The sequence below is a fragment of the Atractosteus spatula genome, chromosome 10 (assembly GCF_055471065.1).
Source record: "Atractosteus spatula isolate fAtrSpa1 chromosome 10, fAtrSpa1.hap1, whole genome shotgun sequence".
NCBI lineage: Eukaryota > Metazoa > Chordata > Actinopteri > Semionotiformes > Lepisosteidae > Atractosteus > Atractosteus spatula.
The window spans coordinates 22,348,690-22,365,579 of NC_142715.1; the positions used below are offsets into that span (position 1 = coordinate 22,348,690).

The 16,890-nt window shown below is 41.7% G+C and overlaps 1 protein-coding gene across 1 annotated transcript in view; it reads right to left on the bottom strand.

Moving 5' to 3' along the window:
* The window catches only part of LOC148825844 (scavenger receptor cysteine-rich type 1 protein M130-like), a 115,124-nt gene extending 99,706 nt beyond the window's left edge, over positions 1 to 15,418 (bottom strand). Inside the window, 11 exon segments of the mRNA XM_088926348.1 lie at positions 5,875 to 6,174; positions 6,349 to 6,402; positions 7,100 to 7,402; positions 8,453 to 8,633; positions 8,685 to 8,767; positions 9,585 to 9,683; positions 11,231 to 11,545; positions 11,960 to 12,274; positions 12,779 to 13,009; positions 14,343 to 14,717; positions 15,382 to 15,418. Coding sequence (XP_088782474.1) covers positions 5,875 to 6,174; positions 6,349 to 6,402; positions 7,100 to 7,402; positions 8,453 to 8,633; positions 8,685 to 8,767; positions 9,585 to 9,683; positions 11,231 to 11,545; positions 11,960 to 12,274; positions 12,779 to 13,009; positions 14,343 to 14,717; positions 15,382 to 15,418 — 2,293 coding nt within the window.
* Positions 15,419 to 16,890: the final 1,472 nt, after the last annotated feature.

A 16,890-nucleotide genomic window follows, 5' to 3' on the forward strand; every position in this document is an offset into this window, starting at 1 on the left:
AGAAAAGAAGAGCGAGTCCAAAACAAAAAAGAACTCAACCTGTCCCAGTAGGAGATACATGGCGGGACAGGCGAAAAGAAAAAAGAAAGTAAAACAAAGGAAAAACGTGGCCTCAAATGCTGTGGTCCTTAAGCAGCCACACAGCTGTGGTTGCTAGGGCAACGCGTCACCCTTTATCCAGGGCTCCGCCTCCACACTGAACACGCCCCCAAGTAATGCCACATACCATACATACATTACTGTAAATGTATAGCCTGTCCCAACATCCTTTTTGCTTTCAATTTAAATATAGGAGAACAGTAAATGGGATTGGGATCTAACCTTTCTTCCAATTTAAAATCTGTAGAAAACAGAATATATTAATAGAATATACTAATAGACTAATAGATGTGTTTTTCAGCCAGGACTTCATGTAACGTTTCTGAGTAGGGATTCCAGCTGGCACTCCAGGGATTGAGTAAAACCCACTCTATGTAACCTGCTTAACCTCCCACCCCCAATGTGAGCTCCGCTGACTTCCACAGCCCTCACCTGAGATGGGCTCATTCTCATTGTTCTCAACATCATCGTATTCAGACTGCAGCTCATCACAGAGGAGTTTTCCTGGGAACAAGAGATCAATTAAATACAGTATGTGTTTCACCTAGTAAATTAATTTCAACAAACACACTGCCATTTTCTTCTGCTGCTTCTTATTACTTGTGAATTTGTCTAGATTTTCTATTCTAATTTCTTTAATTACTCCTAACAACTTCAAAGTAATAAGTTGTAATAGCAAATCAAGAAAATACTGTTGTAGATAAAGAACACAGGGAATTTTGGAGGACAGTGTATATTGGCCACAGGACTGATGTGGACACATATCCCTGTAAGACAAGATAACAGTCTGATGATTTAAGACTTAAAAAATTAACTCAAGATCGGAGTGGGCATTAACATGTCCAACATCATCATAATACCAAATAGCATGTTAAAAATAAGTCAATGAGCTTCTTACATTTTTCCTACAAACACGGGCTAATTGATTTACTGAGGTTTGCAAAACAACAAAATTGAGTTTATCCAAATCTTGATAGAGTACACATGTGTAAGTGGGCAATGTTTACCTGGGACAGGGTGCTCCTTACTATCCTCCAGATTGTCATATTCAGAAGTCAGCTCATCAGAGAGGAATCTCCCTGTGAACAGGAGGACAGACCAGTAATACCTGCAGTCAGACAGCAGCCTCCCTGTCCTCTACTGGCTGTTCCCACTAGGAGAGAAGCCAGGATGTGAACAGTAACACAGAGTTTGTGTTTCTAAGAAGAGACCAGGTGAATACTGCATTGAATTCTTTCTATTTAGCTAAACAATTGTCACGGATGTCAGATGGGCCAAGTGTCATGGATGTTAGAAGGGACGAACCGTGGAATGGCAGGAGATAAAGACCCAATGCATAGCGGCTGAGTGAAGGTGAATGAGAGACCCGGAAATATATAGCCCCAGAGAGAGAGAGACACCGGAAGGACAGCAAAGCACAGGAAACTAGGGACAGGAAAGGGTAGGAGTGCCCTCTGGCTGCAGAGGGCATGACAGTACCCCCCCCTCCCTTTATGGGTGGCTCCTAACGCCCATACAAATAAATGACTCCCAATGAATAAATGAGCTGCACAGCACTGGGGGGAGGAAAAACCTAATTTAACTGAAAGGAAACCTCCGGGAGTCCACGGCTGAGAGCTGCCCCCTCCTCCAGGGTATAAACCTTTATTGGGTAGAGGAAGGGGGGGTCAGGTAGAGCTCCGGAAACTTAAAACAAAGTACACAAGCACAAACCACAACAAAGATAAACATGGGAGACTAGGGAAACAAACCACAAAAAACAGATAGGAACCAAAAGTTCCGAGACACATGGGAAAGGGGCACCAGAGAGAAGGGGAAAACAGGAAGTGAAAAAATCAAAACACCAAGTAAAAACTAAAAATCAAAACACAAAAATCCCAGAAAAATACGACTGCACAATAGGCACGTTCACATTCTATCACTGATATCAGAGTGGACAACCCGAGGAAAGCCAGGCCGCAGCCCTCTTACAGGCACGGATGTCTGGAGTGATATCCAGCAATAAGAATAGAAGAACGGCAAAAAGGCTCACCAATCTATCGCTGATATCGGCGGAAGACAACCCGAGGAAAGCCAGGCACTAGACCGGCTCACAGGCACGCATGTCAGGAAGGTGATATCCAGCAATGAGAATGGGAGAGATAAAAAGTCTCACCACCCTATCGCTGATATCGGAGTGGACAACCCGAGGAAAGCCAGGCACACGGCCCGCTCACAGGCACGGACGACCGGAGTGATATCCAGCAATGAGGATAGGAGGGCCAGCTCAACATTCAATCACAGATGCCGGAATGACAACCCGAAGAAAGCCAGGCCGCAGCCCGCTCACAGTCGGAAAGAGCATCCCATGATTAGAATAGGAGAGCTGAGAGAAAAAAAAGCCCAGGGAGAAAAAAAAAACCTGCGGGAAAAACAAAAATGCGCCACTCGCAGGGTCCATAGGAGGCTCAGCATTCTGTCACGGATGTCGGAAGGGACAAACTGTGGAATGGCAGGAGAGCAGACAAGATCTTATTCGTAGCGGCGGAATGGGAGATTAGCCCGGCTCAGCAGTTCTGGAGTCGTATAGAAACCAATGCCCTCAGGCAGCAGACTTGGGGAGACCTGGTGCTAGGCGGGTCTCAGGCCATCTGAATGTCAATGCTGAGTGAAGGTGAATGAGAGACCTGGAAATATATAGCCCCAGAGATAGAGACACCAGAAGGAAAGCAAAGCACAGGAAACTAGGGACAGGAAAGGGTAGGAACGCCCTCTGGCTGCAGAGGGCGTGACAACAATGATAAGTCTTTATCTTTCCCCAGGTACAGTTTTCCTAAGAGTAACTTCACTATTGCTCTGAGATGTGAAATTGAAATGTTTTGTGTAGAAGATTGCTGTGCATCCATTGCTCGCTGAGAAAGCACATCCAGTTGGTTCACAGAGTCGGTAATGACAACCTGTGAACACATTCTGTGTCAGTGTGTTTGTTCACTTGTTGAGACTTAAGTATTGAGTGGTCAACAGTGTGCTCTCCTGTCTCCTGTTCAAGAGGGGGTGCTGTCAGTGCCAGTGTGTGTGTCCACTCACCTCTCCTGGGGGTGCGGTGGGCCCCCTCTACAGTCTGTTTGAATGGAATTTCTTGGTAGACATTCATGGGTTCGATCTCTGCTTCAGCTAAAGCTTTGGAAAGAACAGACAAGGGGACACACAGCTAATGTATATCTTAAAAATATTTGATTTTTTGTTATATTTTCTTATGGGTGTTTTTAACAGAGGGAAGACAAAACCACGTGTCACTGCATAACTGCACAATGTTGCAACCAAACCGACAGCAGCTCAGAAACTACTGCTATCCCGGGACACCATAGCATTCCCATGAATGATCACATTTCTCCTGAGGCTCCTATTCAAATACACTCTGGCCATGTATAAATAAGTCTGTCATCCTATCAATCAGCCACTCTGTCTTCCCATTGATCAAACATGGCATTTTGTATAAAATCCACTGGAAAGGTGCTCTGTAATTGAGATAACTGAGCTGCTACTAGAGACATGCTAGCAGTGAACCCCGAAACCTGAGGTCCAAGACCTGAGACTAAACTGCCCAGCACTGTTGCAGTGGCTGCTTTCCCTGCCTGTTTCTGTCTTCTATAGTTCCTTTTCACCTTCCTTAGTTCCTTCAGCCTCTGGAAAATACAGAACTCCTGTGAGACACAGCTTTCAGCAACATCAGGCCTCATCATAACACAAATTCAATGTGATGAACTGAAAACAAATATTTGTGAGGTTAAGTTCCTTCTTATTGTATCTTATTGAAATTAAGATACAATAAATTCTTACTTATGTATCATGCACTTTACACATTGTATATAGGGCAGAAGAGAATATTCTCAAGTATCACGATGTGAATACAAGAAAGCAGTCTAATCCATAGCCAAGCAATTAAGTAGCCATTTCAGAAACAAAGGGAAAAGAGGACACCATCAGTTGTCCTAATTTGGTAAGGTGAAGAACTTTTCAATGTGTACATAGTGAGCACACATAGAAGGCTCTGACCAATAAATGGGACCTAACATAACACTTCAGCAAATGAACACACAAGAACACCCAAGAGCAACACAGTAGAGCAGAACAGAATGAAGTGAACTGTAGAAGAACCACACACTGTAACAAAACCCAAAGTCCCGGAACCTTGGCCTGTCATCTCCCCAAACTGAAATCCCACCAAGAATCCCTGGATCATAATTTATTGTCAGGTAAAAGCTTTGTGAAAGACAGCACACATCCCAAAGCTTGACTAAATGTCTTTTGTGAAAGTCTGAACAGATCAATGTAAACCTGTTGCTGCTGCACAGGTGTGTACACCTAGTTTGGAGTCTATGACCTGGTAAGATTCTCTCAACTTGTTAGGGTGATATTTAGTTTGAAATGAAATGTGAATAGATTCTTTCTCATTGAGGTTGAGTATCCTTTGATTATTAAGATATACAGTTGAACATAAACTTGCATATACAGTGTAAGGAACAGTTCTTTCCGGACCCTATGCGGACGACACAATCCGAAGAAGTGGGGAAACACTAGGAAAAAGTCATGCAGGAATACGGGGCTGAAAACAGGGGGGGCGTGTCCAAAGTGCGCTGGTGCATGGGGAAGGTGTGGCCAAGGCAAACAATCCAAAAGTAATCCATAGAGGGAATCCAAAAACGCAAGAAAGTCCATAGCCAGGTGATCCATCCAAACAAGGAATTAAAAACAAGAACCGGGTCGGAACTGGCGGACAAGGAACAGGAACAGAGGTTAAAACCTTAACGGGACCAGGCGCTTCCAGGTCCCGGACTCGCACGGTATGGAAACCAGATGCAGAGCCAGGCTGAACGTCAGCGCCTGGCTTTTAAGGTGGGCTGGGAAAAGGGGTCAGGTGCACAGAATTAAGTCTGAAGTGAAAGGGCTCGAGCACCCTTAAGGAAGAGGGACTATAATCGTGACATACAGTTACTTTTACATGTGTAATAAACACAAACACCATCTCAGGTTTTCACAGTTGGACTCACTCCTTACCTTTACGCAGTTTCCTGTTCTGCAGCAGCAGCACAAAGACCAGAGCTCCCAACGGGAAGAAGACCACAGCCGGGACAGTCCAGCCTCCTGCCTCCGGCTTTGGCTGTCTGGGTGATTTAGTGACCCCTGGTAAAGCCAGGAAAGGAGAGGAACTCAGAAGGGGAGATGTAGTGTTGGTTGAATATAAACCCTCGAAGCTTAGATCAGATGAACCCAACAGAAGGTCAACCCACCCCCTCCACCAGACCAGTAAAACTGTTAGTGTTATGCCAAGAAGAGAGAGAAAAGGTTTCTGCACTGCATATGTGAAGAAGCAGATGTTTGGAGAATAAGGATGATTTGGAACAGGAAAGCCTTGTAATTTACTTGTTATTGCTGCTGGATTAGCTGCTGTAACTGTTGTAGTTGTCAAACCTGGGAAAGAGAAAAGAAAAGCTTGTTTTAGAGAAATCAGGCATGTTGTCTAGCTGTCTGTCCAGATTTAAATCTCTTTACATTTGTGAGAGAAGTCAAGAGAATTCACAAATGGAGATCAGAGCAGAAGAACCTAGATAGGCCTGGGCTTGAATTACTTCCTGCAACTAAATTAATTGGCTTAACAAGAGCTGAATGTTGCCCCTGCTTAGAATGATCATGAAATAAAGGAAATGACATGGCAGAACACGAAACTCCTGCAGAGATAAGAATCCCTGTTTGTAATGTATTGAAAATCCTCCATCCCTCCAATCTTACCCGTACAAGTAACCCCTGCATCCTCCTTGTGCCGACAGTCACTCTGATTCAGTCCAGAGTGACAGCAGTCCCACAGGAGAAGCTCACTGCCCCTGCAGTTCACTTCGTCCAGCCAGATGGCGCCACTCCCTGGTCCGAATGAGGCCTCTATTGCTGCACTCACTGCGTCCCCACAGCCCAGCTGTCTGCAGACCACCTGGGCATCCTGCAGGTCCCAGGAGTCGTCACAGACTGTCCCCCAGGAGCCCTCGTACCGCAACTCCACCCGGCCAGAGCAGGTAGTGCCTCCAGCCAGGCGCAGAGCCTCTGATGATGAAAAACCAGAACAATGTAAGAACCTCAGAGATCTGATTGGATGCAGACTTTAAAGGAGCGGTGCCTGTTGGATAATCATGGGGAGTGTTTGCTTTGCAACGTTTGATTGAATCATCCCATGCTGAAATGATTCCGCTTCTGGGGTCACAGCGGCTGTAAACTAACCTGTGCAGTGCTGCTGAGTGGGGTCCTCAGAACAGGACCTGTGGTTGCTGGAGGCTGAAAAACAATAACATAACACTTCAGTTATTACTGCTGTACTACATTACATTACGATACATTACAATAGCAACATGTACAAGAATGAATGAGGGTTAAAATGCTGCTGACTGAAAGTTTTGCTACAGCTATAGGTGACTAGGAAGTGTCTCTTTTTTAGATAGACTTTGTGATATCTGGCAGAGTTAACATTTCTAGCTGAGATGTGGAGGATCCCCTGATCAATAATAATTTCAAATTTTAACTTGGTATACCTATGTAATTAAGTCACGGGTTAATGATTGTCAATAAGCAGTACAAAACACACCATATAAGATCACATGAAGACCACAGGGAGACAACATATTACTATTCAATATGACATATGACTTCTATGTGGTTAATTCTTCTTTGTGGTTAATTTTTTCATCATGGTTGCTTGACCCTGGATAGGCTACAGCTCCCATGTGACTATAAATTGGAAGAAGTGATTAGAAAATGGATGGATGGAGAGATGATTTATTGAAATCTGCTTTTGATGAATTGTTAAAGCAGAAGGCAAAACTGTTTATTAAATTCTTAACATGTTCTTTGAATTGCAAAGCCTTTATTTCACTCCCTCATTAGCCTCTCATTCCACACAGTTCATATACGTTCTAGCATGGTAGAATCAATATAGACTTCTTTTATGACAAAGAAAAGCATGAGATCTTTTTACCTGAGCAGGTGATCTCAGCCACTTCCCGGTCTTCACACTCATTCTGACCCCAGGGGGAGGAGGGACACTGCCACAGGGTGGAGTCGTGTTTGCGACAGGAGACAAAGTCCAGCCATTTGGGATCTGGGCTCAGCCTGGAGTTTGTCTCTCTGATGGTGCCCTTGTCTCCACAGCCCAGCTGTTTACAGATCACTGCAGCTGTGGTGTCTGTCATCCCATTGGCACAGATGCTGCCCCAGGTGCCATTGTAGTAAACCTCTGCCTGTCCTGAACAACCTGCAGACAGCCTCAGCTGCTTGTGCTCTGGGAAGAAAGTGAGAAACCGAGAAAGAAATCACTCTTACATAAACAGCTTAACCTTATTTTAATACAACAGTTAAAATTCTCAAAAACAATATTGCTCTACAATATATTTCATATTTAGGTCTGATCTGAAGCATTTTTTTTCACTTTTATGGATCAACATTTTCACACCTGTGAAAATAATGGCAAATATAAAAATATAATATTTTAATAACATTTTAAGTTCTCATAGTCTACATGTCGGTGATTTATTTCATCAAGTGGCACAATCAATTGTTGATATCCAATCCATATATACATATATGTCACTTAGCACTGACACCAAATATAAATGATCTCCAGAGTGAGTCTGTGCCAAGATTGCCTCCATCATCTGATATTCTTTGTCTCCCCACTCACTCCTGTCAGCACTGTAGGCTCCATATTGACCATGAGTCCACTTTCACACATTACTCTCCACCTCCTCAGCCCCAGAAGCTTCAGTCTGTTTTTCTGAGGCCCAAATGAAATTTAAATTTTTGCTCCAGTTTTAAATCTTAAGCTTTTTTTCAGTTTTCCTCTAGTATTTGTTTGTACTTGGCTCTGTCCATTTTTCCTATGGTCTTAATGATTTCCTAGTCCCTGCTGAAGAGAAGCAACACTGCCATGCTTGACTGGTTGGTAGTGTTTACTGGGGTATGTTGGATCTGTGCTTTGTATTTAGACCAAATATCCACATTTAGTGTTATCTAACCTCCACACATTGTGCTACATTTTTTTGCATGCTCAATCATTTTTTTTGGAAATCTCTTATGGTATTTGAGATGGGTTTTTGAATTCTATCCAAACTCCCTATGTTGAGGAACAGGGATATTTTCTAACTCATAGACATTTCCTCCCATCACAGCCTATTAAACTTCAGTTCTTTTAACTTTGATCCCTAAAAGGGATATGTATATTTTTTAAAGACTAAAAACATGTAATAACAATTTATTCTTTTACACAATTTTATTTTTTTATTTATTACTTCTTTGCACAGATTTCAAAACATAAAAAATATAGCCCTCTTACCTGAACACAGGATTCTCACATCCTCCTTGTGTCCACAGTCATGCCATCCCCACCCTGCTGAGGGACACTCCCACAGAGACGACTCGTTCCCCAGACAGCCCACCTCATCCAGCCAGATGGGTCCAGTTCCCTGGCTGAAGGAGGCCGGCACTGGGGCACTGAGGGCCGTCCCACACTGGAGCTGCCTGCACACCACCTGAGAGTCTGCCAGGTCCCAGGAGTCATCGCAGACTGTCCCCCAGGAGCCATTGTGATAAACCTCCAGCCACCCAGCACAGTCACCTCCTTCTCCAACAAGCCTGAGGGACAGCTGGTCTAGGAGCAGAGAGTCAGAGGTCAGGGGTCAGAGGTCTGCCTACTACTAAGATGTGAATATGACCTCTAGAGGGACACAATTTGCTAAGAGTTATGGTCTAAGAGGAACAGACAGTATTAGCAATAATACCTTTCTTTCTAGTATTAGAGTTAATAATAATAAAATTAAAATTGCATGAAAACGGTAAATTACAAATATAATTTCTATCTACTTGGGAAGGAATGATGGTTTTTTATACTGCCGGGTGTGTATTTGGGTGAAATATTAACATCTGTGAAAAACATACCTTTAATAAAAAAAAATAGAATGTAACAAAGGCTAGAAGTTATGAAACAGTTGCATCACTGAGTGGAAAGAAAACTGAATTTATTCAATAAACACAAAAAAGGGACAGTAAAAATTAAATCTCATTCGTTATTAATTGGTTTAATAATTTATCAACTTTTTATTTCCATCACCTTGAAGAAACTGATGATTTGTAAAGGAGGGATTTTACACACAAAGCCTCATGTGCACTGATGTGTATACTGTAAATGCTAAACAACTGAGATCCAGTCCAGTACTACAGTCTAATTAGGAAAATAATTTGATGAAAACGGTGACCCTGAATATTAGTGCATGACACAGCTTCTAGAAAACAATTTGCCTCTTCCTCTCAATACTGCAAGTTCATAAGTAATGTTTATTAAATGGGATATCAGATATTTGGATGATTTAAACCAACATTCACATTCTCAAGCCATTTCAAAGTGTATTGATTAAACTGTTCTCACCTACAGCTCTAAATTGCTAATGAACAAGAAGCTTAGCACTCACTAGAGCAGAGCAGGGCCACTTCCTGTCCAGGGCTGCAGCTGACTGTCTGTGGAGAACTGCAGTTCACCAGGTGAGACTCATCCCCAGAGCACTGAATACCTGTCAGACACACAGCACTGTCACTGTCCCATACAGAGAGGAGTTATAGACTTATACTACAGAGCACTGAATAGCTGTCAGACACAGAGCACTGTCGCCTGTCCCATACAGAGAGGAGTTATAGACTTGCACTACAGAGCCACAGCCCAGCTGTCTGCATACTACAGAAGCCTCTTTGTAGCCCCAAGAGTCCATGAGAATGGTCTTCCAAGTCCTGTTGTATTGAATCTCCACCCTGCCTTCACAGTGACTCCTTCCTCCAGTTAACCGGACATCCTGGGCTGCAAGTACAGGCCCTGAGATAAAAATGTCCAGAAAAAGTATTTATTCTCTTAATTCTTACACTTTTGCAGAAATTATCTTGTGGTAGCACACATCACAACATGTGGGAGAAAACACAATATTTCCTTTTTCTGGAAAACCCATGTTAGATATTTCCCAAGTTGTAGTATATATTTTGCTTCTATTTTTTCTGACAATTAATTCAGTTGTGTAGAGTGAGGACTATATATTCAAGAATTTATCAGAATAAATACAAGTCCTCTTTAAAAAAATAAAAGCTAAGCTTATTGTCATGATCCAAATTGTGATTTTAAAGATCTTTTTGATACAAAGTATTTGAGATATTTTAGTATATTGAATGACACAGTGGAAGGAATCCTCCCCTGTTCACCACTAGAGGGGCCCTAACACCACTAAGGCAGGCCTCTAAATTATTTCTCTCTCCCTGATTGTCACTATCATCAGCATCCTCATCTATCATCAGCACCACCTGAGCTTCTAATTGAGACCCCTACATTACATTCTTATGTGAACTAATTTGTCCTAGAACCACGCTGTTACAGGTATACAGGTCAGGCATTCTTTTTATGTATAAAACATGTAGAGAATTTTTTCTAAAGTTTTCTCTTGATCATTACCACACCCCCTATTTAACCTTAGTGAAGAACCCTAATTTTTGAGCGACTACACATTGGCTCTCTACCTCCTCTCAAGGTGTTGACCCCCTAGCCTGTGAAAAGGCAGTTACTCCTGTGATGCCACAAGGGGTGTAATCCTTGAAGGATGGTACTTTACCCAAAGCATCATCCATTTTACACAGGCATTTGCATTTGGCATACCAAGATGGCAAAGAGTGAATACCAGCACACAAAAATATTGTTAGCCAGCAGGGATCAGCTGCTATCAACTATCAAGCATGAACATGGCCAATAGAAAAGGTCTGCTTTCTTCATAATAACAGTGTCACAAAGTACAGAAAAGACAATTAAACACACCAATAAGCTTGGCTTTTTGAGTTGAGTTGAGGGAAAACACAAAGACAGTTAGGAGCTTGAACAAGAACTAGGTTTATTTTTATTTATTTTCTGGTGATAAACAAACCAGACTGAATATCAGTTTTAGGGTGTGTCTGTGTATTTTTATCTGTCTATTTTTCGTGACCAGTGATGACTACGCCCCCACAGCATCACAATCTACCTTTATAAACCCTGGGACTAGCCACCTTTATAAATGCATCTGTTTTTGCCACCTTCCTCCAAACTCACCAGAGCAAACAAGCCCTGCATCATTCCTGTGAGAGCACATAGCCCCCCCCAGGGCAAATGTTGCACACAGAGATAAGTGAGCCTCGCTGCCATCACAGAGGAAATGATCTTTCCACACTGAGCCCTCTCTCTCTCCAAACCAGGCCTGTCCTGGAGCGGCTACAGCCACCCCACAGCCCAGCTGCTGGCAGAGAACACTGGCGTCTCTCAGGTCCCAGTACTGGTCACACACTGTCCCCCACTCGCCGTCATACTGCAACTCCACTCGGCCAGAGCAGGTGTCTGAGCCATTCATCAGCCTGAACCCTGTGTATCCTGCACAGGAGAAACAACAGGAGGAGGATTGAGACTCCTTGTGAGGGAAAGGAGTTGGTAAATTAGCCTGCCTTCTCCTGTGCTGACCACACTCTTATTTCCAAACTGGAAATTTCAAAAACTCAAACAATGACTGTACAAATCAGTGTTCCTATAGTGTAAGTTGGAATTTGGAGAGACTGGTTTTACCTTTTCAAAAACAGGTCATGTGTTAAGCCTCACCACTACTCATGTGCTCTAATTCTAGGGTTTCTCCACTGATCTCCAAGCAAAATTAATCAGAAACACTGGGACCAAATTATAATTTTTAATAGGGAAAACTCCAGCTAGCACAAAACCTTGCAGTCACAAAACTCCTATTGGCCCCACAAAATATTTTTATTTTTTTGCGAAAGTGTGAACTGATGCTCTCACCTGAACAAACAACGCTCACATCATTTTTGTGGGTGCAGTTCTGGTGCTGTCTGGTGGAGGTTTGACAGAAGGTCAGGTGGGTTTCATTGCCCTGGCATTGGATCTTTTCTGACCAGACAGGACCCTGCCCCTCTCCAAAGTAAGCTCCGCCCAAGACAGCTTTGGGAATCCCACAATTCTCTTGTCTACAGGTGACCTCTGCGCCTTGCCAGTCAAAGTCATTCTCACACACTGTGCCCCAGGTCAGATCAGGCATAACCTCAATGCGCCCTGAGCAGGGATCACTGCCATCCACCAGCCTCACTCTGTAAAGATCTGTATTTACAAGCAGAAACAGAACTATAATGAACACTTTACAACTGAAGGAGTATTAAACAAGATAGAGTAACTATTGAGATATAAAGCTGTGACAGATCAGGTGAGCTTTTAGATCTATGGGTTGTGAAAATTAGTTAAAATTCCTATGTAAGGAAGTGTAGTGTGTTGGTGTGTGAGGAGGGGAAGTGTTGGTTGGTGATGAAGGGAGGTGTGTTGTTAAGTGATGAGAAGAGGTGTTTTGGAGAGTGCAGAGCTGAGGAGTGTTGGTGACTCAGGAGCTGTGTGATGAGATGACTGATATGTTATGAGATTAATTTGTTATTGTGTTATCAGGTGAACTGAATCTATTTGAGAGTCTCAGCAGAAGTGTGTTCAACTCACCATCATAGCATATGAATGCAGCTCGGACACTGCAAAAAATATCATCCCATTTTCCCCTTTTACTGTCCTGTAGGTACACAGCAGCACAATTTTGAGTTCCTCTTCCATTGTTGGGTTCACCTGTGTCCCAGTTCTGGAATGAAAAGCTTCCCTCATCTGACCATTTCCAGTTCCCCCTGTAGAGGCCAATCCACACCTCATTGCCCCTCGCTGTATCTTTGATCTTCTCATTCTCCCTCTGGCTCCTCACACTGACCAGGTCTGTGTGCCTCTCTCTACAGAATCTCTGAGCCTGCGGCCAGCTTCTTAGTTCCCGGATCAGAATGTATGTCACTGCATCAACTGTTTTATCTGAATATACAAAGGGAATATGTAAATATTATGTTTTTTTAATTATATGTAGTATTTTTGTTTAAAAATATAGTTGCAAAAATAATTTCTTATTTTGTTTCTTAGATGATTTTTTTTCAGTACCCTTAAACTTTATTTCTTAAATCCTTACAAAAGTAGAGGTTTATGCAGATGCTGTCATGGTTAACTCTTCATCTGTCAAGTTATTGTCCCACTGTAATGAAGCCAATTATTTCAAGTGTAACCAGGTGACAAAAAGTGTGTGGTGCATGAGTTGGATATATTAGTATTGTCAAGCAGGTTGGTAGATAGTTCCCAAGTACAAGTTGCTGTCTTTCTGTCCCGAGCATCATTTGGAAACTCTGTGACAATAGCTGAAACGAGCACATCCCTAATTCCAACATGGCCAGCCTGTCACCCTGTCAGGGAAGACCATGTGGTAATCTTTCTCCTTCGTTGTTATTCACTTGATTCTAGTCACACAAGCCAACAACTCTTCACTTTCTGTCTTCATTAGTCATCAGGCACTAGAATAGTCAACCCCATTAACTTTGTGTTGAGAAATACTTGATCTACACTTTACTAATCACTACTCACAGCCAGGTTTTCAATTGACTCTCCAATTAGACTAGTCCATGCCACCAAGTCCCAGTCTTCACATGAACTCAGCTCTAGAGCTCTTACTCTGCATCAAGCACCATTTTTTTCACTAAGAAATTAGTAACTTTGCCTATCCTTATTTCTCTCTGCTCATCGTGTTTGGCTGACAGCTCAATAATCAGGTGATTTGTTGTTTTCTCTCTCACACACTCTGTGATCTCTCAGCTGGCTGCTGATGTCAAGACAGAGAGAGTTTTTAGGACTCAACTGGTGTCAACTAGACTCCTCTCTCTTCTCTGTGGGAGGAAAATGCACTGTCACACTAACATGCAATGCACACTCCTTGAGGTCCAGTTCCAGGACCATTTTTTGTCAGGCCTCACTCGCTTTGTCCTTCAGGTCTATAACCCAGCCCAATCCATTCATGATAAAAACTCACTCTTCCTCCTTCCAGCCTGGAGTCTAGACACAGACTCCCTCCTACCTGGTCTTCTAACAGCTCCTGTTAACAAGCTCCTGTTTCTCACATGGACCAACACTGGTAATGGGAAAGTGTGATTTGTCAGCCAGGAAACTCTCAGCTCTCTGTGACAGGTAACCTGGATTGAATTTGAATGTGTAATTAAATAAGGAAATATTTTGTGACAGAGGACGAGTCAACCATGACTACAGCTGTGTGAAACATTAATCATTTTTAAGGTGTTAGTAATTAAAAAGAGACAGGGGTGTTTACCTTGATAGCAGATGAAGTATTTGGTGTAACTGCAGGGCCTATCACTCCATGTACCTTGACTATCCATCACTGCACAATCTTCATTCTTTGACTGGTGATTGTTTGGTTCCCCACTACGCCAGTTGCGGAACCTAGCCTCACCCTCACTGTAGAAATCATTGCCTGTCAGGGACCACTGCCATTCTACATATAGTCCTATCCAGGCCTGGAATACTGTGTCTGCATTGCTGAGAAGCCTGTCTAGCTTTTCCCTGCTTTGGATGGAGGCCAGGTCAATATACTTGTTTCTGCAATAACGCTGAGCATCGGTCCAATTCAGAGGTGTGCTCACAAAGTGATACTGACGTGTGCGACACAAGGAGAATTTAAGGAGCCCTGGAAACACACAACACACAGAGAGATTCAGATAAGCATTGCAGCCACACAAAAGTCAGGATGACATCAGTGGATAAGGTTGGTGCATGGCAGAAATCAGCTTTTCCACTTGTCTAATACTGATTGTTTTCTTTCTAATACTGTGTTTTATTTCTTCTCTTGTCAGCGTGGAATAAACCTATTACTTGTTACTTTGCAGCCTACGCATGCTGACGCAGCTACACACCTGAACTAATACTGAGTCATGTCAATGGGCTTTATATTTGCCTTCCACAGAAAGAAATTTGATATCTGATATCTGTTTAATGTGTTCTTCACAAACACATTGTTTGGTGTATTGTCATAATCTTTTCCAGCTGCAGATGGCTGTCCATTAATGGCGTTAGTGCTTTTTCATTGCCTAGTAATTCTAATCTTCCTGCTTTTAACCTTCGTGTTGGCTGTTGTTTGTATCTCTTTATTATCTAACAATATTATATATATTGTATGAAGGGAAAGATATTTTTAAGTAAGTAATAATTAATTTTAAGAAATATATTCTGTATTTATATAATTTAATTATATACTTATTATGTATTTAAATAAATAATCATTATTTTTAAACTATTATTTAAAGTTAATAAACAAATAACGGAGATCAAGATATGCAGCAGAAAACACTGACCTGAGAACAGCAGGATGAGAAACACACTCTTCTCCATGCTTCTGGATTTCCAGTCTGGAAATGTATAGAGCAATAAAGATATCGGGAACATAGAATGAGGGAAAAAAACAATAACATTTTGACTTCAGAATCTAAACCAAATTCCCTACAGGATTACCAGGGTTAACTGTGTTTGTATCCCAACAATACAGGAGATGATGCTGATACCAATAGGCACTGGTATCACTCCAGAGCTGCTAGCCTCCTGCTGTCATGAACACTTGAAGGCAACGTGAGACATTTATAGTGTTATAAAGTAAAAGGAGGTTTAGTAAATTCATTTAGCAGGAAAAATATGCATGGTTTGTAAAGATACTGTAACAAAGGACTGGTTGGATAAAGGTTGTACAACTACATTGAAACAATGAATATACAGATGTAGCCATTCAGAATGCACGGTAAAACCCTGTGATGTGGGAGTGGGGGAGCAGGTTGCCGCAGCACGTGATTCGCTGTTAAAGTTGATCAACAGGTGGCACTAATGGTGCATTAGTTGTAAGTGAAACGATTGCTTTATTTAATCTCTCTACTGTGCATGTTTAAATGTGCTTAATATGGAATATTAATATGGAATTTTACAACTAAAGAAAACTTTTGGTTGCTGAGCATAAAAACAACATGAGCATAATGTCCCTGAATATCAAAAACTATATTAATTTAGGAATATAAATATATTATACAAACTGTATATGGCTAGTAGTGGTACCTAAAAAAAATACACAACAGTATTCCACCTTCTTCATAAACATGCATTTATGCATCAAAGTCTTTAACTCAATCACTTACTGTATTTATTTTGAAAAAGATTTTATATGTGCTCGTTCTAACTATATTACGTTGATATACAGATGTGGCCATTCAAAACGAGTGGGGTACGCTGCGGTAAAACATGGTGGGCATTTCGCATCACAACGCATCATATCGCGTCAAACCATACAATACCACAGTTATGATAATAGTATCAGGAATAACCATGAGGTTGTGCTAATAAAGCTTAACCTCTCATGTACAGCAGTTGAGCTGTTGCCAGAAAACACATAGTTTCAAATCCCGGTCACTGCTTAAGGACAGTCTTTTTCCAATTAAGGATTTAAGTTGTATGCTCTTTAGACTTTTAATAATTTTAAACTGTGTATTACAGCATGTTAATCATTAAACATTAAAAAGTCGGTATATTTTATAAAAGCAAGATTGCTCAGTTGGACAAAAGTACACAACCTACCACCTTTCTCATAAATATTTTAATTATGCAGAAATATTTTATGCATCAAAGTCTTTAAGGAAGATATTACTAATAGGTTTAATAATGAATGACCTTGGACATGCTGTAAGCTCAAAGTATTACAGTGGCCCACTTTCTTTGTAACTGTCTTTGTAAACGAAAATACTTTATTTTTTCATTGACAAAAAGTAACACCACTTTAAACCACCATAAACAATATTAATTTAGGAACATAAAAATATAATGTA